We start from the raw sequence: 19,289 nt of genomic DNA, 5'->3' as shown, positions 1-19,289 counted from the left end.
GTCTGTGTGTTTTTGATGGTTGTTGTTGCACGGGGTCGTTAAGGTGGTTTTGATCGGTGGTCACCGACGCGCAATAACAAGTGTAAATGTCGATCTCATGATGGCTTCAGTTTGTGTCCTTCCTCATCTATATTCGCTTCAATCTATCTTTCTACACCCTCTTGCTGTCCATCGATTATCAGAAGTTCACCGCAGGTCAAGTAAGGAGGGAGACTCTCCGATCAAGATGAGTTCAGCGTACGGTGATGCCTATGCGGTCAAGATGACTTCGGGTGTCTTGGTGACTTGGTGAGTCTGTTTGTTCAGCTATTCCTCAACCTGTCGTCCTACATCAACGGATCTTAGATTGGCTCAGCTCAGATATGAGGCTTGTCACTTGCTGATCGATGGACTCATGTAGCGACTCGGCGGCGAAACAGATCTTACTTCATTTGGATTCGATGAGAGACGGTCCTTATAAATTCATGATCCGCGATGGTAAGTCTTTACGTCCTGCTCTAATCATTGCTTCAGAGGCAGGTCCACCTTCACTTGGTCACTCACATCTCGATCTCTCGGTATATGTATACGTATTCACCTTTCATACGTTTCTAACACCTTTTTGGATATTACCAGTCGACGAAACTCATATAATGATCAAGAGAGAGTACGTAGAAGAGATCAAAGAGTTGTTACAAGATGAGGTGAGTGCAACATGTTTGAACGGGAACTGTATAGATATATCGCATCGATTTTGGTACGAGATCGTACAAAGATCGATTATATGTAGCATGTGTTAGGCGATAATATGCTGATTCATCTCGTATGATGTATTTGATTATACACAGTTAGAGAAAAATACATATATTCAAGACCCGAATTTATAGCAGATCTTCATCTGCTTCTACTGTACTATCAAAATACCATTCAATACCTCGCATTATCATATACCCGTTCATATCATGTATTCAATACAATCTGCCGTCCCACCAACTCTCAAGTGGAAGCGTCCTTATCGCCAGGCAAAGGACTCTCACCACCACTTGGAGCAGTGGTATACTCACCCTCTGTCCCACCTTCAGAAGTTGACGTCGAACCCTCTCGATACACCATCCTATCTTCCTCTTTCACTGCGCCTGGAAGTGATGGGTAGATGGGATTCGCCGTTACAGGCAGGGTACCGAATGTGCTTGAGGTCGTGGACGCGTGAGACTGTTCGATCTGTTGTGGTTGGTGTTGTAATGCTGGAGGACGAGGTATTCGAAGGATGATCTTGGGGATCGAAGTCTGAGTGAGGAGTGTAGGACGTGATTCCTCATCGTCATTTATCGCAGGCGGTAAAGCGATACCGGGCTTAGGCAATGATAGTTCACTCCCAGCTGTACTTGATTGTTCAACTGCATTTTCCACCAATGGATCTTCCAATTTCACACTCTCCAGAGCCTTCAAGGCTTCTTCCAGTCCCATTCCCTGTTCCGTCTTCACGATTTTCTCCAATGATCCCTCAGAGCGAGACGCGGGTAAAGGCACACTGTTATCCACTTTCAATCCTCTATTAGCCTTAGCATTCGGCGTAGTAGCCGTAGATTTCGCTTGTTTGGCAAAATGTATAGGTGTGGTTGTGGGCTCGTTCTTAGCTTTGGTTCTGGTAGGTGTAGCGACAACACTTCCTCCTCCTCGCGCTTTGATGATCTTTCTTGCAATCGGAGTGTTATCTGCACTGGGAGGCAAAGCGATATCTTCAGGTTTCCTTCTGTCCCTCAAAGTCATTCGCGCAGTAGATGGTTGCGGGGTACTAGTGACTGAAGGAGGTACCGATATTACACCTGTACCAACACATTCGAAATGACCCAATAAGGTATGTGTACGCTGTAAATGGGGTTGGGAGGAGAACTCGGATGGGAAGGGAGCTAGTCTGCCAGTGCGTCGCTTTTTCGTGGCCTTTTCGATCTACCCAATGAATGAGAATGTAAATATCTGCGCTGCATGAATATGAGACAACGACGGGAAAGATTTGCGGGGATACTTCAGCGGAAGGCGATACAGTAGTGTATACTCACATTGATCAACTCTTGCTCGGTCCACCACTCATCGCATTTCTCTGGTAAATCACCTTTCATCCCTACAATATGACCCATCGCAGCGCTTGTCAGAGCTCTATCGCTATATCCACCTTCTAGGACAGATACGACCTTCCCTTCTGTGTATTCATCCGCAAAGGCAACTATGTCCTTGGTATATCTCGAATAGAACGATGTCTATGTATAGGCAAATACCAAGATCAGCATGATTTCAGGTAAGTCGGCGTCCATGATCAAGTATGATGGGGAGGGTAAATGGTCAGAACTCACAGGAACCCTCCTATCATGTCTCTGCATCCCCTGATGTTCATGTTCACAAGCATCGAATCCTGCACTTATGAACACCATTGTTCGCGATGGTTCCGCTCCAGTCTCTTCCATATATACCTTTGCTTTGTTTAGCAAAGCAAGGTAGAGAGGGTATATCCTAGTGTAGAAATCCGCTTCGTCTTCGTATGGTTGAAGATGTATGTTCTCACTATGAATGACATGTTAGCTTGATGATGATTCACGATGTATGAGAGGAGTAAGGAGATCTTACATGTATTGTCCATGAGCTGCAAGACTTATAGAAGCGTCTTTGATAAGCTCTACATCTCCGTCCTGAGAATAAGGAGTAAGCTCATGATCACTACTGGTGTGAGATGCAACTCACTTCACAAGGGTAGCTATACTGTGGCCATGAAAATGAAATATCAGTTATATTCACATTTGAGATTCTATAGTGTAGCTCACGATATCATGGACAGATCCGTAAAAACCTTTCCACCCCCTCCTCTTCCTTCCATCTCTACCTGTCATCGTTTGGGGCTTACCAGCTTTCACCTGCAGGTCTTCTGCATGAGCAGCAGCGTTCAGAGGCATCACCAAAGCTTGAGTGCCATTTCCTACGACAACGAAGAAATTAGCCAGCTTTTCCGTTACAAAAGTCTCAGGGAGAAAGAAGCTGACCATGGTGAAGGTCGAAATCTATTATTATCGCTCTATCTATATCATGCTGCAGATATGCTATTCAGGGCGGTGGAGTGATCAGCCATGACTATGCCATATCTCCCGTGAGCAGGAGACATACCGTGCATAGCTCCGATGACTACATTGTTGACGTAGCAGAATCTGTCAATCAAGGATGAAATGTGAGCTGAGGTATATATCACGTCAGTGATGCGCGAAATAGCTCACCCAGAAGGTAGATCTTCACCACAATGATGTCCCGGTGGCCTAATCGCACAGAAAGCTTTGCTGAATGGCGAACCTGACAACTTCGAGCTGGAAGCTTGCTCTTGAGGTGGAGTATTGAAATATCGATTCCCTATATTGATCTGCGAGGGAGGGGTGGATGGTGTATTGTTGCTAGTAGATGAGGCAGGTGTGGAAGGTGGTGTTCTTGACGATACGACGTGATCAATAGCTTGACAAACCGTCTGTATCTACATGTTCTACTTCATCAATCTATTGATCATGAGATGTGTATACAGGAGATACACAGATCAACTTACAGCACCTTCGATAGCTACTATACTACCAGGTCCCAAATATAAATCACCCGCATTCAACCCTAGATCAGGAGGGATCTCACATCCAGTCTCTTTGATCTTTTCTATAGATTCCGAGGCCCATTTAACCAGATCCTTCAGATACGGCGATGACGGTATACTACCACTGCTAGACGAAGATGATGATGATGCTCTCTGACCTAGATACGGGAAAGGTGATTCCGGTACGGGTGAATGGGCAAGTTGGACGGCGGGATGATGTTGTAGAATTGATCCGGGTATAGAAGGTTGAGGAGGCGGTGGGATGATATTCAGAAGGGATGTCACACTTGATGTCGAAGAAGAAGAGGACCCGATGGACAGTGATGATAGTAATCCTGATAGATCATCTGTATTTGATTGTGCCGTTGTTGACTGAGTAGCTGAATCGATACCTTCCAACCTAGCTATAGCAGCTGCCACGCCCAGCAACACTGCTCTCAACCTCTCTGGTCTTTCGAAGATATGAGATGAGTTAGGATGTCGGATATACTTGTGTTGAAGGCATGCAGGTTGAATGAACAGACCTATAGGCGAAGAGGTGGTGGTGGTGGTGGTGATGGTCATGTTGTTGGTGAAGTCATTTGATGGGTTGATGAGAGTGGCGGAGGGGAGGATGGGTAGGAGGGCAGGCGAGCTGGAGGACTGTATAATCCGCGGTGAGATGGTCTGTTACTGTCTGGTTGTGACCAGCGGCGTTGTCAGATGATGAATGAGCTGACGATGGATGGTCGGTTATGCTTGGTGTTATGTAAAGAAGAAGGATCAGAGGTTGAGATAGGAGAGTTAAGATTAGTCTTGAGATGATCATCCAAAAATGTCAACATAAATCATGCACGGATGATAACATGGGTATATGGGTATTCGGAGATTACCCTGAATAACTCGGTACATTACCATACACAGAGCCAGCAGACCAAAACATGACTCCTTCATCAACGCGTATACACATACATATACATTCTACCCATCCATCAAGGACATCAACAGTACAGATACTACACATAACAAGCATATAACATCATAATCCATATCGTGTATCCTCTCACAAGAGATGTCAGGTGCAACCCGTCGATCCTCAGCCAAGGACACAAAGGATGCACTACCTCCCCTTCCCAAATCAACCTCACCTACGAAAGACAAAGACAACGCGTCTCAGGACAAGGAAAAGGAGATGGACCAATCTCAGACATTAAGGATAAAACGACTGGGTGTAGATCCGAATCTGATCCTCAGCGATGGAGGCGGTAGACCAAAGAGGAGGAGAACACAGAGTCAAGAGCCTGAACAATCACATGGACACGGGGTAACAGTAGCGGATGAGAGAGATCCCAAAGATCCTGTCAGAGCAAAGGAATTGGGATATGTGATCTATAGGAAGATAATGGATGCGAAGAGTACAGAGTGAGCATAATTACTACTTCATTGTTCTGCTGCAAGTGCATAGCTGATGGGTAATTTCATACAGGGGAGAAGATATGGCTCAACCGTTTGTCAAGCTACCAAACAAGGTGAGTTACAGCAAGCTATGATCATGTAAACAATTCCATCCATCCGTTCATCTGCACCTTAACATCGGTTACTATCCTCTTTCATCCGTGCTGTTATGCTTATTCCTTATTTCAGAGAGCTTTCCCAGACTACTATGCGACCATCAAACATCCCATGAGCTTAGAGATTGTACACAACAAACTTGAAGCGGGAGAATATCAAACTTTGAAAGATGTTTGTACGGACCTAGGACAGATATTCAACAATGCCAAACGATGTGAGCTCCCATCAGTCTATCCCATTCCAAACGTTTGGTACACAAAGCTGATATCATAATATAGATAATGTCAGAGAATCATTGATCTTTCAGTATGCGAAGAAATTACATGTGAGTCCATCTCTCCAAACATTGCCCAACGCATACGCTGAAGCTGACTGCGTTCTACCTGAGCAGAAAATGACCAGAGTATACTACACCACCATTACTTCCCCTGACAAGGTCAAGGAAGAATCCGATTCCGAAGGAGAACATGACCTTCCAAGAGGGGCTACTATGCAACCTACAGCATCTGCGGAGGGGTATGCCGAAGCCGGCGCTGAAGCTGATGCAGATGGGGAAGAGGTAGACGAGGATGCAGAGGGTGAAGCAGATCTGGAAGGTGATGTACACATGGCCGATACACCCAATAAGATGGAAGGTGATGGGAACGAATCTTCTTCGACGAATCCAGTAGGAGCAGCAGGAGGGGTACCGGAGAAAGTGAAGAGGACAAGGAGAAGAGGACAGTATATGAAAGATGGCCCGTCGGTCTATAAGTTGATCAAACCTGTTTTGAGAGCAATCAAAGAAGCTAGGGCGAAAGAGTAAGCTGGAATCCTTGCTCATTTTTCATATGAGATCGGTAGCTGATTTAGCTTTGAATGACCTTGTAGTGGGAGTGGTAGAGAGATCGCCGGGATATTCTTGCAGTTGCCTCCGAGAAGGGATTTCCCAGATTATTATAGGACGATCAGAAATCCTATATCATTGGAGGAGATAGAGGTAAGTAATGCCCTTTAACCTTCTTGACCCATGCCGCAGACGCTTATATTATATGTCTACTTCGTATTCATACAGAGCAAGCAAGTAGGCAGACGATACGAATCATTCCAGGAGTTCGTGGATGATATCGACCTAATGTGTCAGAATGGAATGGAGTATAACGAAGATGGCAGTGAAGTATATAGGGATGCTCAACAGATTAAGGTGAGTTAGACTAGCGATTTGAACTGCGTTCGCAACTCTCCATTGAGGTCCAACTGATTTTTGTGGCTTGACACGGTACAGGAAATCCTCTCATGGCATCAAAATGTACAAAGACCCTCATACCCTCCTCGACCCTCTTCCAGCACACCTATCCCAGCTCGGATTTCAGTCGTTCCGGGTCAATCTCAATATTCCCCTTCTCCCTCTGCATATTCCCAATCGCCTGCAGGATATCCTGGTGGATTACCTATGCCTATGACTGCTTCCCCCTCACCTTATCCTGCTGGTCCATCTCAACCTCCGATCCCAGGTCTTCCTGGCCAAAGTCAAGCACCCAGACAATACCTCCCTGCTTTACCTCCTGGTGTAGTGACCGAGGAAGTAGTAGCTTCATTGGAGCGGTATCCGATGTACGAGAGACAAGCTTGGGCGCAGACTTTACCACCCTTGGCTATGAATGTCTACAGATCTATGGTGGCTACCAACGAAGCTAGGAAGAGGGGTCAATTACCTGCTCACCAGTATCCTCAGCAGATACAACACCAACAGCAACAACAATACCAACGTCAACCTCAACCTTCTCATCATCAGATTCAACAATCACCTCAACAATTTCCTGCGCACCAACCATCACCTCATCATCCCCCTCGACCAGAACCACATTCTAGATCGAGTCATGGTCATAGTCATAGTCATCCTAGTCCTCATACTTCTACACCGCAAATATCCGCACCCGCTCCTACTCAGAAGATTGAAAGACCAAAACCACCTATACCTACGATCAAATACATCGATTTTACTTTCCATTCAGCTTCATCTCCTGATCGATCAGAGTTGGAGTTGTCAAAACAGACTATAAGAATCAAAAATCTACGGGGAGTCATCACTCATTCCGTTTTACTTAATTCGACAACTAGTGAAATTGAATTGACAGCGTATATCGATGATTCTACAACGACAACGACGAAAGAAGTGAATGGTAGTGAGAATGGAGTTGCCCCCCAGCCAACCAGTACTAGTGCTAGTGTGGCTACGTCAACACCTGAATTGAGTTTGAGGATCAATGGGAATCAAGGCTCGTTACCGAAATTCATATTCGACAATACGACGGAGGACGACAACGATGGAAAGGGGAAACCTAAAGCTATGAAATGGAATTTACACGTTTCGACAAACAAGGTTGAAAGTAGGATTGAGATTGTCGCTACTAAGCCTGGTATGATGGCGGAGACTACCACGATATTTGTTAGTAGGCAGTTTTAGTGATAGGGCAAATAGGATGGAAGGAATATTATTGACGTTGGATTGAGTGGAGAAGAATCTGAGCAAGTAAGGGGTCTGTAATAAACAAGATCGGTGATTTAATGGATTTGGATGACAAGAAGATAATACAGTAACGGATGGCACCGGATACATTATGAGTAGAAGGCAAGGTAGAATTCGAGCTTAGTAGAAATAAAATGGAAATAAGGGTGAAGTTGAATGGGAATATCTATTTGTCGGCCATTGACAACAACTCAAGCTATGTCCATACAGTATAATGGAATGAGGTGAAACTTCGAGCTGTAAAATTATTGTAGTGTATGATAATTTATTTATGCATTCTGGGATTTATGTGTTACTTACGCCCATGAAGGTCGAGGTTATTATAAGCATTTATGATTAGGAATCCATCATCCACAATAAGTATGGTACCTACAAATCCTAGACTATCATAATTCGGTCACTCGTCGTCATTTCCATTTGGTAGTTTTAGATCCTATCCACTATAAATCATTCTCACCTTCATCAGCATCCTCATAAGCTGATTTCTTCCTATTCGACCTCCAATCGTTCGTCCCGTCTTTCCCATCTCTCACATTGAGATCAGTGACAGAAGAATTTGTAGATAAGCTACCGAGAGTTAACAATGGTAATTGAGGAGTAACTACGCTTTTACCATTACCATCTCCTCCACTTTCATTATTCGTTCCAAATCGTCCTTGTCCTTCTGTAGAATCACTTGATTGATTTTGATGTTGTTGTTTACGTCTTTGTTCAATTGAGAATCGAAAATCCTTATTCCCCCCTCGCTGAGTCGATGTTGAAGTACTGCTCGAAGCAAAATGAGATTCCTGTACCCAAGTGGAAAAGGGTAACGGTGGAGTAGGCGGTTTAGGGAAAGGAGGTGAGAACAAAGGTAGTTTGTTAGGTGGTGTATGTGGTGATAGAACTGTTATTTCTTTTGCCTTGCCTTTGCCCTTATCTTTGGGAACGTAAAGACTTTGTTTTCGATTTGATTTAGGTCTAGGTCTAGGTCGAGGTGTAAGAGAAGATGGTTCGAAAAGGTATGATCCGGATTCATTGGAGGTGTTGATATGTTGTGAGGGAGTGATGGGTCGTTCATTCGATTGAATCTGATTGTTATTCACACTTACATTCGGGTTTATCATCGACACCGATACGTTCTCCAAGTTGCCCGGCCCGTTCATCGAACTTCCCCCACTGATGGTCGTAGTGGTACTTGCCGTGCTATTGTTCCTCGATATAGTAGGTTGAGTAGAATTAGAAAATCGACTTATCAAAGGTCTTTCTTCCGAATCAAGTTGAGTATCCGTCCGTGATCTAGTCGACTGACTTGGTGGAGGAAAAGTATTATCCTTCTTTACTGAATTACGTCTACTGCCATCCCCATCACCTTTACTTTTGCTTCTCAAATGCGTATTTTTCTCTTTCACAGGCGTAGGTTTCACCGTACTCGTATCATCAAAAGTGGCATTTGAACCCTCTTCATCACCATCATTCTGACTTGCGGCGAATCTCGCTAAGAGCTCTTCATCAATCCATAAACTTGGAGTTAGGGCTCTTTGACTCAACCGTATCTTCGGGACATGTTTACCTTTCGATTCTCTCAGGTTCTTGAGGGATCGTCGACTGATATTTTCAGGTATCAAGAATGAAGTAGGTGGAGGAGAAGGTATCTTCTCTGGTATCGATGCTCCTACTCCTACAGGTGGAGGAGGTAGAGGTAAAGCTGGAATATCAATTACCATATTCCCACTTCCATCGGGATATCCATCTTCATCAGCATCTTGAAAAGCCGATTTCCTATTGTTGGGTATACCCATACCCATACCTGGCATAGAAGGTAAAAGGGATGAATCTCTGTGTACAATTGATGATACCACTCGTCCACTGGGTGTACGTTTCAGTTTTATACTTGAGCTTCTCCTTGATACTGGCGGATACGGATATGGACATCCAGCATTTGAAGATCTCCTTTCTGGTCTATAGAAAGTTAACGTCCTAGTATTTCTATTGGTATTCGAGTCGGAGAATTGAGAGTTGGGTCGTGAGACTCCGAAAGATGGTTGAGTAGAGTAAGGAGATACAGGATGGGTAGAATAGGATGATACGGTAGATTGAGAGTTGTTTCTCTGTAGTGAACTTTCCTGACCATGACCGTTGATGATGATATCCGAAGGGATAGAGACTGAATCGGGCGATTTGGGTCGGATAGTCCGATTGGTAAATGAATGAGCGGATGATAGACCAGATAGGTACCCTCGGGGAAGTACCGTTGAAGGAGTGATTGATAGACCTGATAGGGAACCATGTCCACCTCGGATGGGAGGTATGAAGGGTAATCCTCCTGTTCCTGTCGCGGACCCATTGGAAGATATACCTGACAAATGCGAAGTGACAGTTCCATTCCCACCCAAGCCTTTAGGAGGGGGTACAAAAGGGATGAATGAAGATGATCCGACAGAAGATATCCCAGAAGAATATCCACCTCGTGTAGTAGCAGGTGGCAAAGAGGGAATAGATGATATACCAGATAAATGTGAGTTGGAAGAAGTATATGTACCTATTGCACCCAGTTGAGGAGGGGTATTACCTATCGAAGGATTGAACTGTCCAAATCCTAAATAAGGCTTCGGAGGCATATTGGTTCCATTGGGATTGTCGAGATTCTTGAAAATCGATATATCAGGTAGATCACCTAGTTCATCTATACCTAATTGCGATTTCAACTCTTGTATTTTCTCTTTGTCAGTATTGTCTAATGTCTCTTCGCGTTCGCCCTGATCGGAGGGTATAGTAGAATGTCGAATCCATTCCATATTCCTTCGTTCTTCTATGTCTTCCTCTGTCGGTGACTCAATCACCCGACCCTCTCGTACTGCTGGTAATCCCGCGGTAGATATACTCTGCGTGTTGGTAGTCATAGCTTGTGGTGGGAGCTGTACGGGATTGTGGCTGAAGTTCGAAGACTGATGACTCCAAGTACTATTACCATTATTGTTGTTATTATTGTTGTTGTTATTCACAGTATGATCTTCTTTTAAAGTGGCACTAGGCGGTTGATCAAGTGAAGACATCGTCTTTCCAAATGTAGATTGTGAATGTCTTTCCTCACGGGTTTTCGCAGTTTGAGAAGTGGATTTCGATCCCGTCCTATTAATGTTATTATGATATCCATCTTCCAACGAAGGTCTCGCTCCAGGCGATTTGTTCGAGGTGGAAAACCCTGCTGATTTATTCCCACCCGTACCGGCGGATTTACTAGATCTCGAATCCTCTTGTACCCAAGGCGATGACATTGATCTACTGTGATTCCGCATGTGTGTTTGATTAGGGTTAGGGAATTGGGTTTGACTTAGAAATTGATTACTGGAATAACTATGTTTGTTTTGCTGATGTCGACGAAAAGGATTAAAACTGAATCTACTTCCACTTCCTTTTGTAGATGGTCGACGAGATCTTTGATTCCCATTCCCATGTCCGAAAGTCGATCTCAAGGTGGGCGTCGATCCTGTACGACTATGAGAGTGGTAAGGTGAAGCCATTATGTTGGGTGTGGGGGTCATTCGACCTCCGAAAAAAGAGGAGATCATAGATAGTCTGGAGGGCGGTCTTGAAGGCAGATCTTTAGAACCTAGATCGAGGGTCAACTAGGGGAACAAGTATAATGACATGTGAACAGATTAGCCCAATCAACATTTATAATAGCGATGAGAACTTTCCCTCACCCTCAATTTTTTACTAGTCTGACTATCCCATTCCCCCTTCTCCTTCTCACCTCTTCCCCCTTCCATCCCATTCAGTCCTAGTCCATTTCCTCGCGACGAATTGGCAGATTCGATCTCCCTAAACCTTCTTTCCCAATAATCATTCCCGTCCCCGTTCCCACCTCCACCTCCGGAGGTATCATTCCAATCCTTTCCAGCTGCACTTCCAATCCTCCTCCTTCTAGCTCTTCTTTTCTGACAACACATCAAGATGATGACAAGAAGGATCATTCCGAATATACCACCTACGGCTGCTCCTGCGATGATACCGGAATTATTCGATTTGGTAGTTGAAGAGTCGGTGGATCCTTCACCATTCTCAATGGGTGACGAAGAAGAAGCAGAAGCGGAAGAGGTGTATGCTGCTGAATTTTCAATCGTTGAAGATGAAGAAATGGAAGTAGACTTGATAGTAGGCGAAGTGAAACTTAAACTTTTAGTCGTAGCTCTAGTTTGAGTAGGTAACGACCCAGTAAACTGTCCAGTAGCATTTGGATCCACCGAGCCTTCATCCTCTCCTTGCGTTGTCGCAGGTCTACTCTGCGCCGGAGCGGGCCTAGCAGACTGCGTAGAACCTTCAGAATCGGAACATGGATAGTACAATGTTTGTTGAGGTACCAAGCTTGTTATGATTTCTCGAGTCACTACTTGGCTCGTGAGTAGTCTGGTAGACTGGGCGACTCGGGTTGTGAGGATTGTCGAGGTGGTTATGGTTGATGTGAGTTGGGTCGTACCCCACAGCGTAACTGAGGGGATAGATTCACACATTTTGAATGTCGAGTATGGTGGTGATGAAGAGTGAGAAATGGGTATGAGATTGAAGATGAATTAAGATGGAAATTTGGAATCATCTGAAGATCGGTAAAGAAAACAGAGTAACGGATAAGAAGAAGGAAGCGGCGAGAGTCCAATATCTGAGTAGGGTGAGAGGGAACAAAGAGAGATTCAGAGTAAAAAGTAATTCTCCAAGCTCGACATTACCTTTGGCAAGCAAATCAATTGCTATGTATTCACCACTACGACTCATATCAATTTGGCTCCGAATTTTCAACATAGTGTACCATCCCATCTCAAAGCCACCTATCCAGCTTGACACTGACTGAAATAGTCTAGTCCTAATCTGCTATTCGGTTATAGTCTTTACCCCTTTTTCCAAAGCATGAGAAAAGATGAAGACAAAGGATCGTCGGTCATCCCATTTCGGTCAACTTGGTCATACTTTCTTGTATAGTGAAGTGAGATGAGAAAGATTGATAAAGGAGTATGAACTTATCTTCAGTGTATGACTTAAACCAAAGGACCCTTTATCAGTAAGATGGAAGATAACAGTTTCACCATATGTATATGACTATCAAAGGGAACATGCCATTCACTCACCTTGGTAGGTCATTCCTTTGGCTCGTTTCATCCTACATGGCATGATCTATGACCAAGCGAGTAACTTGGAAGTGTATCTTTAGTATATCCCTAGACGTCAATAAGATCCAGACTCTGGGATAAGCATATCTCGTTAGTACATGGTACCTGTATATATATATGCATAGCTTATATGTCAACATAATTATGAAGTAGAAAGTCTGAAAGAAAGATACCCATGTATAAGAGCTCGAAGTCGTGTTTAAGACTATTGATTAGTGATTTAATTTTGTTTGTTTCATGCCAAACAGAGAAAACGTATAATATTCGTTATGCGTGTATTCACAAAGAGAAAGCGAGACAGACGCGTGTATTCGTTATATCCACGAAACATAGTATAGTATGCCGAAGAGTCCAGAACTCGAAGAAATACGAGATAACTCCGTTTATCGTCGATCGGGGTTAGCATAAGCTAAGATTGAGAACGGTCGGACCCAGAGTTCACCACCACCATAGCCGACACAGGCGTGATCGTCGTTGATGAGGCATTCTAAGAGGTTCATATGTGGTCAGCTGAGATTGAAAGTAGTCCAGCTGCGGCATTTGCGATACTCACTACCAGGGTGTTCACCGCTATGATACGAAAAGTTAGCTCTGTGCGTCGATCATAACCTACATGCATAGCTCACCTCTCATAATCGCCCTTTGCCAACAACAAAGCCGTCCCATCTTTCTCTCTTCCGCCCTCTACAGGCTGCCATCCCTGTACAGAAGCTACTTCACCGTGCCTGTAGGTCATCCACTTGACAAGGTACGGCTCGTTAATAGGTCCACAAAGAACTTCATATGTGTCCAAGGTGATTTCTGCTCCGCCGTAGGAGATGGATGCTCCCGAGACGAGGTGATGTCCAGCTCTATGGGAGCAAACGACGTGTCAGCGACAATGTAGCTCCACTCTCAGAATGAAGTCTCCACTCACTTGCCCAAATGTACACCGCCTTCCCACCATGCTCTAGCAGAGTACAAGGCAGCACCATCCTGCTCATGCCCAATTGGTAAAGCGTCGGTAGGTAATCTCTGTCCCTTTTCAACTAATTTCCACATGAAAAGAGGTTTCACACCTTTACTTTCTGTAATCACCGTTCAGAATGGAGACAACAGGTTATCAGCGTCAAACGAGGATGAAAGCTTCATCGGATTGGAAGTTCCCTTCCGATGAGGTTTTATCACTAACCTTTATCATAAAATTCCTTTCGTTCCCTAGCGACTTTCAACCAATCGCTCGAATCGTGTTTTTCACTCCATTCCTTCCACAATTTCTTCTTCAATTCTTCCTCTTCCTGAACCTCACTATATGCCCAAATTCCTATTCCACCCGTTCTCCACACCCTCTTTGCTTTAAGTTCATCCTTCAGTTCATCCTTCTCTTTCGAATCTCCAGCTTCTTTCTTGATTGTGAGATATCTCAACGATTCATTTGCCTTCTCACTGAAGAATTGGGTTGCACTGCTTCTTCCACTGCTGTTACCTCTGTCTTTCTCGTTCTTCTCGGTAATCGTCTCGGTGGAAGAGGGCGTATCTTCCTTCTCATGCGGGCTGAACCCTCCAGACGGTACGTGGAAATGAGAAGATGATCCCGAAGATGAAGGGTTGGGGTTGTGGTAACCTTGTTGTTGTTGTTGTTGGGTTGGGAAGTATCCAGGGGAAGGTGGTTGAGCAGTGTAGGTTGGTGGTTGAGCTTGAGGTTGGGCGTAATATCCTTGTTGAGGTTGTTGTTGAAGGTAATAAGGTTGCTGTTGCTGTTGCTGCTGGTAATATTGCTGTTGGAATTGTTTAGGGTAAGATGGATGTTGTCCACTTGAACCTACAGGTGTCCAAAGATGAAGGTTATTTGTTGGCTATGAAGTATATGACAAGGATAGGTAAGCGATGAAAATCGCATCGTACATCCCTTCTCCACTACATATGCGGATAACTTCCTTCTATTTCTGTACACCTTTACCGACCCCGACTGAATCCCACAGATAGATCATACAGCATATACAGATGTATCCACACTCACAGCACCATCCGGTTCATATCCACTCGTATGGCCACTCTCGCATCTCCAGAAACTACCAGCATACCAAACTACCGCTCCAGGTGGATAATTCACATAGGGTGTCCAAGGGGGTGGACCGGTCTGTTGTTGTTGGGTAAGTATATCCGGCTGATGCATCTTTGCTTCACTTTCGATTCTTCACGTTGACTGTATATACCCCTGGAGATGTTGGATCTTGGTTGTATATGTATTGCGATGGGTCGGTCGAAGTGGCAAATACTGGCGATGATTATGGATTTCCGATTGAAGCTGTGTTGCAAGGATGAGGAATGCGGTGATGATGATTCAGATATGTCGTCACTACTGTATGATAATCCTTTGAATCTTGAAACTCTAAAATGACCCAAGCCTTTCTTTTCTTTTCTTTTCTTTTCTTCGCTTCCTTCTGTACTTGTTTGTTCGTGTATGTAAATCAAGACGAGAAAGGGAGTTGTAAAGGTTGATACGCTGAGAAGTTTCAGTAGAATACAAAATGTCAAGAGGTGGTGATACTAGACTGAAAATGACGAGTCGGCGGAAATAATTGGATTGGAGCTGGTGTCGTTGATGGGATAGCTGTGTACCATACACCCCTACACCATACACAACATTCGGTACCAAAGCGTGTTAATTGTGACAGTATTATGCCATGTGGGGATCGTGGATAGATCCGTATGACGAATTATGTTACGTGAACTAACTGGAATACAGTAACAGGGATTTACGATATTACCCCACTCTTCCCGGACCTGTAATCAGGTTGATCCTGTGGCAGCGAAATGCATTGCTTATGTAGATTTTCCATTGAACTCACACCTCATCTTGTTCAACGAGTCATTACAATGATGGATGTTGTACAGCAGTAGCTTGCCGCCGATGGATACTTTCTTTCATGCACAGCGTTGTAGGCAGTGCTGTGTAGGGAAGCAGAATGAGACTAAAACTCAGAACACTGACAAATTGAAGAGAAAAAACCCTGGCTCCACAACATCCCGTTGAATGACCTCGCATATGAGTCTAGACCAATCTTGGTCCTTAGTCTAACATGATTCCAATCTCGTGCCGAAAAAGGTGCTAATCCAGGTCACACTGAGCGAAAGAAGGAGTGCGATCGAAACAGAGCGCTGACGAGGACTCTTGCATCAATGTAAGACAGACCATTGGTATAAATAGCTCAGGGTGTCTCAAGCAATGGAGCGTGCTGTTTGATGGTTTCACCGAAAGTGATAGAGCCCTCATGCAGTACCCTGTCGCAACGAGGCGGTCGTCTTGTGGTCCGAAATGCTACAGTACATCGCAATAACATGCATTCATGTCTTCTACCAGGTTGTGTGCTACTGTGGGAATCCACCTGGCATCTGATCACCATTGCCACCTTGTCCCTCAACCTCACCACCACCTCCTCCACGATTGACTACATCTCCAGCCATCTGTAGCAACTATATGATCAAATCAGCATACCAGATATCAGTAATCCTTTCCTCTTCTACTACGGTCTATGCGTAAAGGGTACTCACAGCCTGTAAGACATTGTCCAACTGATCTCTCGGCGCATTCTGCATTTCCCGTCTCCCAACAAGCCCTCTCCAGGCATCTTCTACCTGTTGTCTATAATTCTCTGGATTGTTGGTAGCGATATCAAACACCCTATTCACCAAATCCATCATGATTCCACCTCCTCCGATAGCTCGTCCATTGTTTGTCGATCGCAATCCCGAAAAATACGCATCGTCATATATTGACGTAGCGGTAGTAGGAGGGAGGGGATCAAACGAGTTGAACGGTCTTGAAGTAACTACCGGCGGTAAGAACCCAACATACGAGGTAGATTCGGAACATAGGACATGTCGACAGATGTACAATGGTACGGGTAGACCTTCGTCCAATGGATCTCGAGGTGATTGTATCAGTGCCAAAGCATCATCTCGAGCTTCTTTAGCAGATGGGTCGTTAAGTTTGGGTACGGCCAGAGCGACCTGTTTGGAGAACCAGGCGATACGCTTTTCGTCTTTCCACAATGCTTCGGAACGAGAGACATATATGTGTGAGAGAAGGTGTATGACGTTGGAAGGCGTTTCTCTGACCACTAGATCAGCTGATTTCAACTACTGCTACAGAGCCCAGACAGCTTACTTGAATCCAGCTTCCACTTGCAAGAGAGGATTGCTTCTCGCTCCTTCCGGCAGACTAGCACCGACCTTATCCGCTAGTAACGTCACTACTTGAGGGAAGTCCGTGATGGCTTCCTGCAGAGCTTCATCGCTCTTGGTGTGATCCTAAGTGATTATATGAGCTTCTGTGGACAACGAAGCCGATTGATGAAAACTTACCTTGCTCTTCTTACTTTCTTCCACCTGCCGTAGCGCTAGAGCCTTGGCATAAGCCATACCAGGATATGCATACCAGCTAGCAGCAGCAGGAGATGTATCCCCTTGCTCCAACATCGATAACAACCATGATCCATTGTTCGACTTGACAGCTAAGAAATCAAGCCAGAAGACAGCACCGTGAGGATCGCCCTAAGCCCTACAGTTAGCTGTATATCTTCGCCACCGCGTTGTCAGCTCACCTCTGGATCCAGAGCATATAACAGCTTAGCGAAATTGAATGCTGTAACCCAACATCCTCGACGCCCTAGGTATCTGTTCAAATCTATCGATCAGCTTGACTAAGACTAGGAAGCGAGAAGCAACTGACGATATGATCCGATGCAAAGCAGTAAACATCGGTCTATTTTCTACTCTATCGAAATCTAACCTCGAAGCACCCGAAGAGACACTGAAAGAAGGCATGAGACATCGATCGAAAGCGTATAGGGCTCGTTCAGCAAAGTCGGAAGCGGCGCCGATATCTACGCGGGATCAGCACATGATATAATATGATACAAAACAATTCACCTACCTGATTGCAACCTGTACACTTCACTCATCTGTAGCAGCGTATCTACATGCCAAGGATACACTTGCAAAAGAGCCATCAACTCATTTGGATCTATGTCAAGCATGTCAGCTAGTCCAAGGCGAGCTTTTCTGAATCGCCGATGGCTCCTCACCATGAGACCTGACAGCACCCATAAACTGCCTTTCAATCTCCCTCCATGGTCCAGTATGTTCAAAGGTAAACCACTTTTCACCTTTATCTATCCTTTCCTTCCCTCTCCTCTCATATAGCTCTTCAACCTCATTATCGATCATTTCACGCATGACCAAGCCCGCCAGCGATGTTGCAGGTGGATAAGTAGGTTTGGGTTTTGATATTGTATATCGTAATTTTGCAGAGGGTCCGGGTCGATGGCGATTGGGTCCGGATGTCGCTGATGATGCGATCTGATGAAGTTCCAAGACTATGAGCTGGTTGTTCCGTGAGGACTCTATAGTATACGACAACTCACCACTTTGGAGCCGAAGAACCGCCGTAATTCTGCATCCGCATCAAGATTTTTGGGATCGACCGATAACAGGTTTCTTAGAAATTTTTGCAGATGTAAGCTAGTATTCCCGACACTCAAGATTCAGCTAGCTTACCTGAACGCCATCGCTGATTTGGCCTCCCCGTTGCTCTCAGCTGCACGAGACGGTCCAGCCTGTGAGGTCTCTTCCCCATACCTGATAAACACACACCGTCAGCTAAGCTACGTCGACCAATTCTGAAAAAATTGGCTGACATACTGTACTTTCAACTCTGCCAAAGCCCTATCAACCTCATCCATTCCAGCGTACGGATCAACTTTCTTCTTCTTCTTCCCTCCCTTGGCCGGTGTGCTTGGTGTACCGGGGGTAGCTGGGGCACTCGCTTCGTCCTCTATTGTCGCTGAGACAGGCTTCTTCTTCTTGCTTTTCTTCTTCTTACTCTGAATATACTTGTTAGCTATTCAATTCTACCAAACAGGTTGCGCTCTTGTGTGAAGCTCACCTTTTTCACTGGTGCGGAGGGCGTATCATCTTCCTCTGCCTCTTCCTCTTCCTGCTCATCATCATCTCCACCTAGCTACGCACTAAGTCAGTATATATACATTTTTGATGAAAATAGAGATAATCACTTACAGCTGCAAAAGCATTGAATGGTCCTCCTCCACTAGCTTGGTTTTCCTGTTCTTCTTCCTCTCCACTGTCCTCTTCAACTGGTAATTCCTTCGGTGTAGCTGCTTTGAGAGCTTCTAGCTCTTCCAGCTCCCTTTGCTGTCGCTTGTTCAGTCTTTTGGACATGGTGGGCGATTGCTGCTGGTAAGTCTATGGGGATCTATCCGACTAATGCGAAGTACTCAAAGCACCTTTTCTTTCTGCACTCACTGACGATCGACCTCTGAGACGTCATTTGCATGAAATCTCCTTTGAATCGGATCCGATCGAGACCACGTGCGAAACACGCCTTGTTGAGCGGGGATGTCCACCCAGTCCGCGAAATACCAAGTGCCACGTCTAATAATCGCATTCCCACAAAACTCCGACAGAAATTCCGGCCATGCTAATTTTT

General features: G+C 44.9%; 6 protein-coding genes across 6 annotated transcripts; 2 read left to right on the top strand and 4 right to left on the bottom strand.

Annotated features, from left to right (window-relative positions):
- Positions 1 to 226: 226 nt before the first annotated feature.
- Positions 227 to 866, top strand: L199_001430 (uncharacterized protein; the record flags this gene model as incomplete). The annotated part of the gene is made up of 4 exons (XM_064887185.1): positions 227 to 288; positions 401 to 477; positions 616 to 683; positions 828 to 866. 4 exons carry the CDS (start codon positions 227 to 229, stop codon positions 864 to 866), a joined length of 246 nt encoding a protein of 81 aa, XP_064743257.1.
- Positions 867 to 975: 109 nt separating this feature from the next.
- L199_001429 (uncharacterized protein) lies at positions 976 to 4,159 on the bottom strand (the record flags this gene model as incomplete). Its single annotated transcript, XM_064887184.1, has 10 exons — positions 976 to 1,929; positions 2,040 to 2,237; positions 2,331 to 2,538; positions 2,602 to 2,663; positions 2,716 to 2,733; positions 2,796 to 2,947; positions 3,012 to 3,068; positions 3,133 to 3,173; positions 3,240 to 3,487; positions 3,557 to 4,159. 10 exons carry the CDS (start codon positions 4,157 to 4,159, stop codon positions 976 to 978), a joined length of 2,541 nt encoding a protein of 846 aa, XP_064743256.1.
- Positions 4,160 to 4,646: 487 nt separating this feature from the next.
- Positions 4,647 to 7,592, top strand: L199_001428 (uncharacterized protein; the record flags this gene model as incomplete). The annotated part of the gene is made up of 8 exons (XM_064887183.1): positions 4,647 to 4,996; positions 5,061 to 5,103; positions 5,219 to 5,360; positions 5,425 to 5,471; positions 5,538 to 5,947; positions 6,017 to 6,125; positions 6,201 to 6,329; positions 6,411 to 7,592. The coding sequence occupies 8 exons, from the start codon at positions 4,647 to 4,649 to the stop codon at positions 7,590 to 7,592; spliced, it is 2,412 nt and encodes an 803-aa protein (XP_064743255.1).
- Positions 7,593 to 8,095: 503 nt separating this feature from the next.
- Positions 8,096 to 12,148, bottom strand: L199_001427 (uncharacterized protein; the record flags this gene model as incomplete). The annotated part of the gene is made up of 2 exons (XM_064887182.1): positions 8,096 to 11,263; positions 11,342 to 12,148. 2 exons carry the CDS (start codon positions 12,146 to 12,148, stop codon positions 8,096 to 8,098), a joined length of 3,975 nt encoding a protein of 1,324 aa, XP_064743254.1.
- Positions 12,149 to 13,182: 1,034 nt separating this feature from the next.
- Positions 13,183 to 14,954, bottom strand: L199_001426 (uncharacterized protein; the record flags this gene model as incomplete). Its single annotated transcript, XM_064887181.1, has 6 exons — positions 13,183 to 13,286; positions 13,353 to 13,369; positions 13,426 to 13,650; positions 13,716 to 13,866; positions 13,971 to 14,634; positions 14,799 to 14,954. The coding sequence occupies 6 exons, from the start codon at positions 14,952 to 14,954 to the stop codon at positions 13,183 to 13,185; spliced, it is 1,317 nt and encodes a 438-aa protein (XP_064743253.1).
- A 1,196-nt stretch (positions 14,955 to 16,150) lies between these two features.
- On the bottom strand, positions 16,151 to 19,021 carry L199_001425 (uncharacterized protein; the record flags this gene model as incomplete). Its single annotated transcript, XM_064887180.1, has 13 exons — positions 16,151 to 16,255; positions 16,334 to 16,895; positions 16,950 to 17,092; positions 17,147 to 17,335; positions 17,386 to 17,458; positions 17,514 to 17,667; positions 17,718 to 17,807; positions 17,869 to 18,142; positions 18,208 to 18,280; positions 18,341 to 18,421; positions 18,485 to 18,666; positions 18,729 to 18,803; positions 18,860 to 19,021. The coding sequence occupies 13 exons, from the start codon at positions 19,019 to 19,021 to the stop codon at positions 16,151 to 16,153; spliced, it is 2,163 nt and encodes a 720-aa protein (XP_064743252.1).
- Positions 19,022 to 19,289: the final 268 nt, after the last annotated feature.

This window comes from Kwoniella botswanensis, chromosome 1 (assembly GCF_036426115.1).
Source record: "Kwoniella botswanensis chromosome 1, complete sequence".
Classification (NCBI taxonomy): Eukaryota; Fungi; Basidiomycota; class Tremellomycetes; order Tremellales; family Cryptococcaceae; genus Kwoniella; species Kwoniella botswanensis.
Note: the sequence above shows the minus strand (reverse complement) of the source record. Positions and strands in the feature narration are given on the sequence as shown.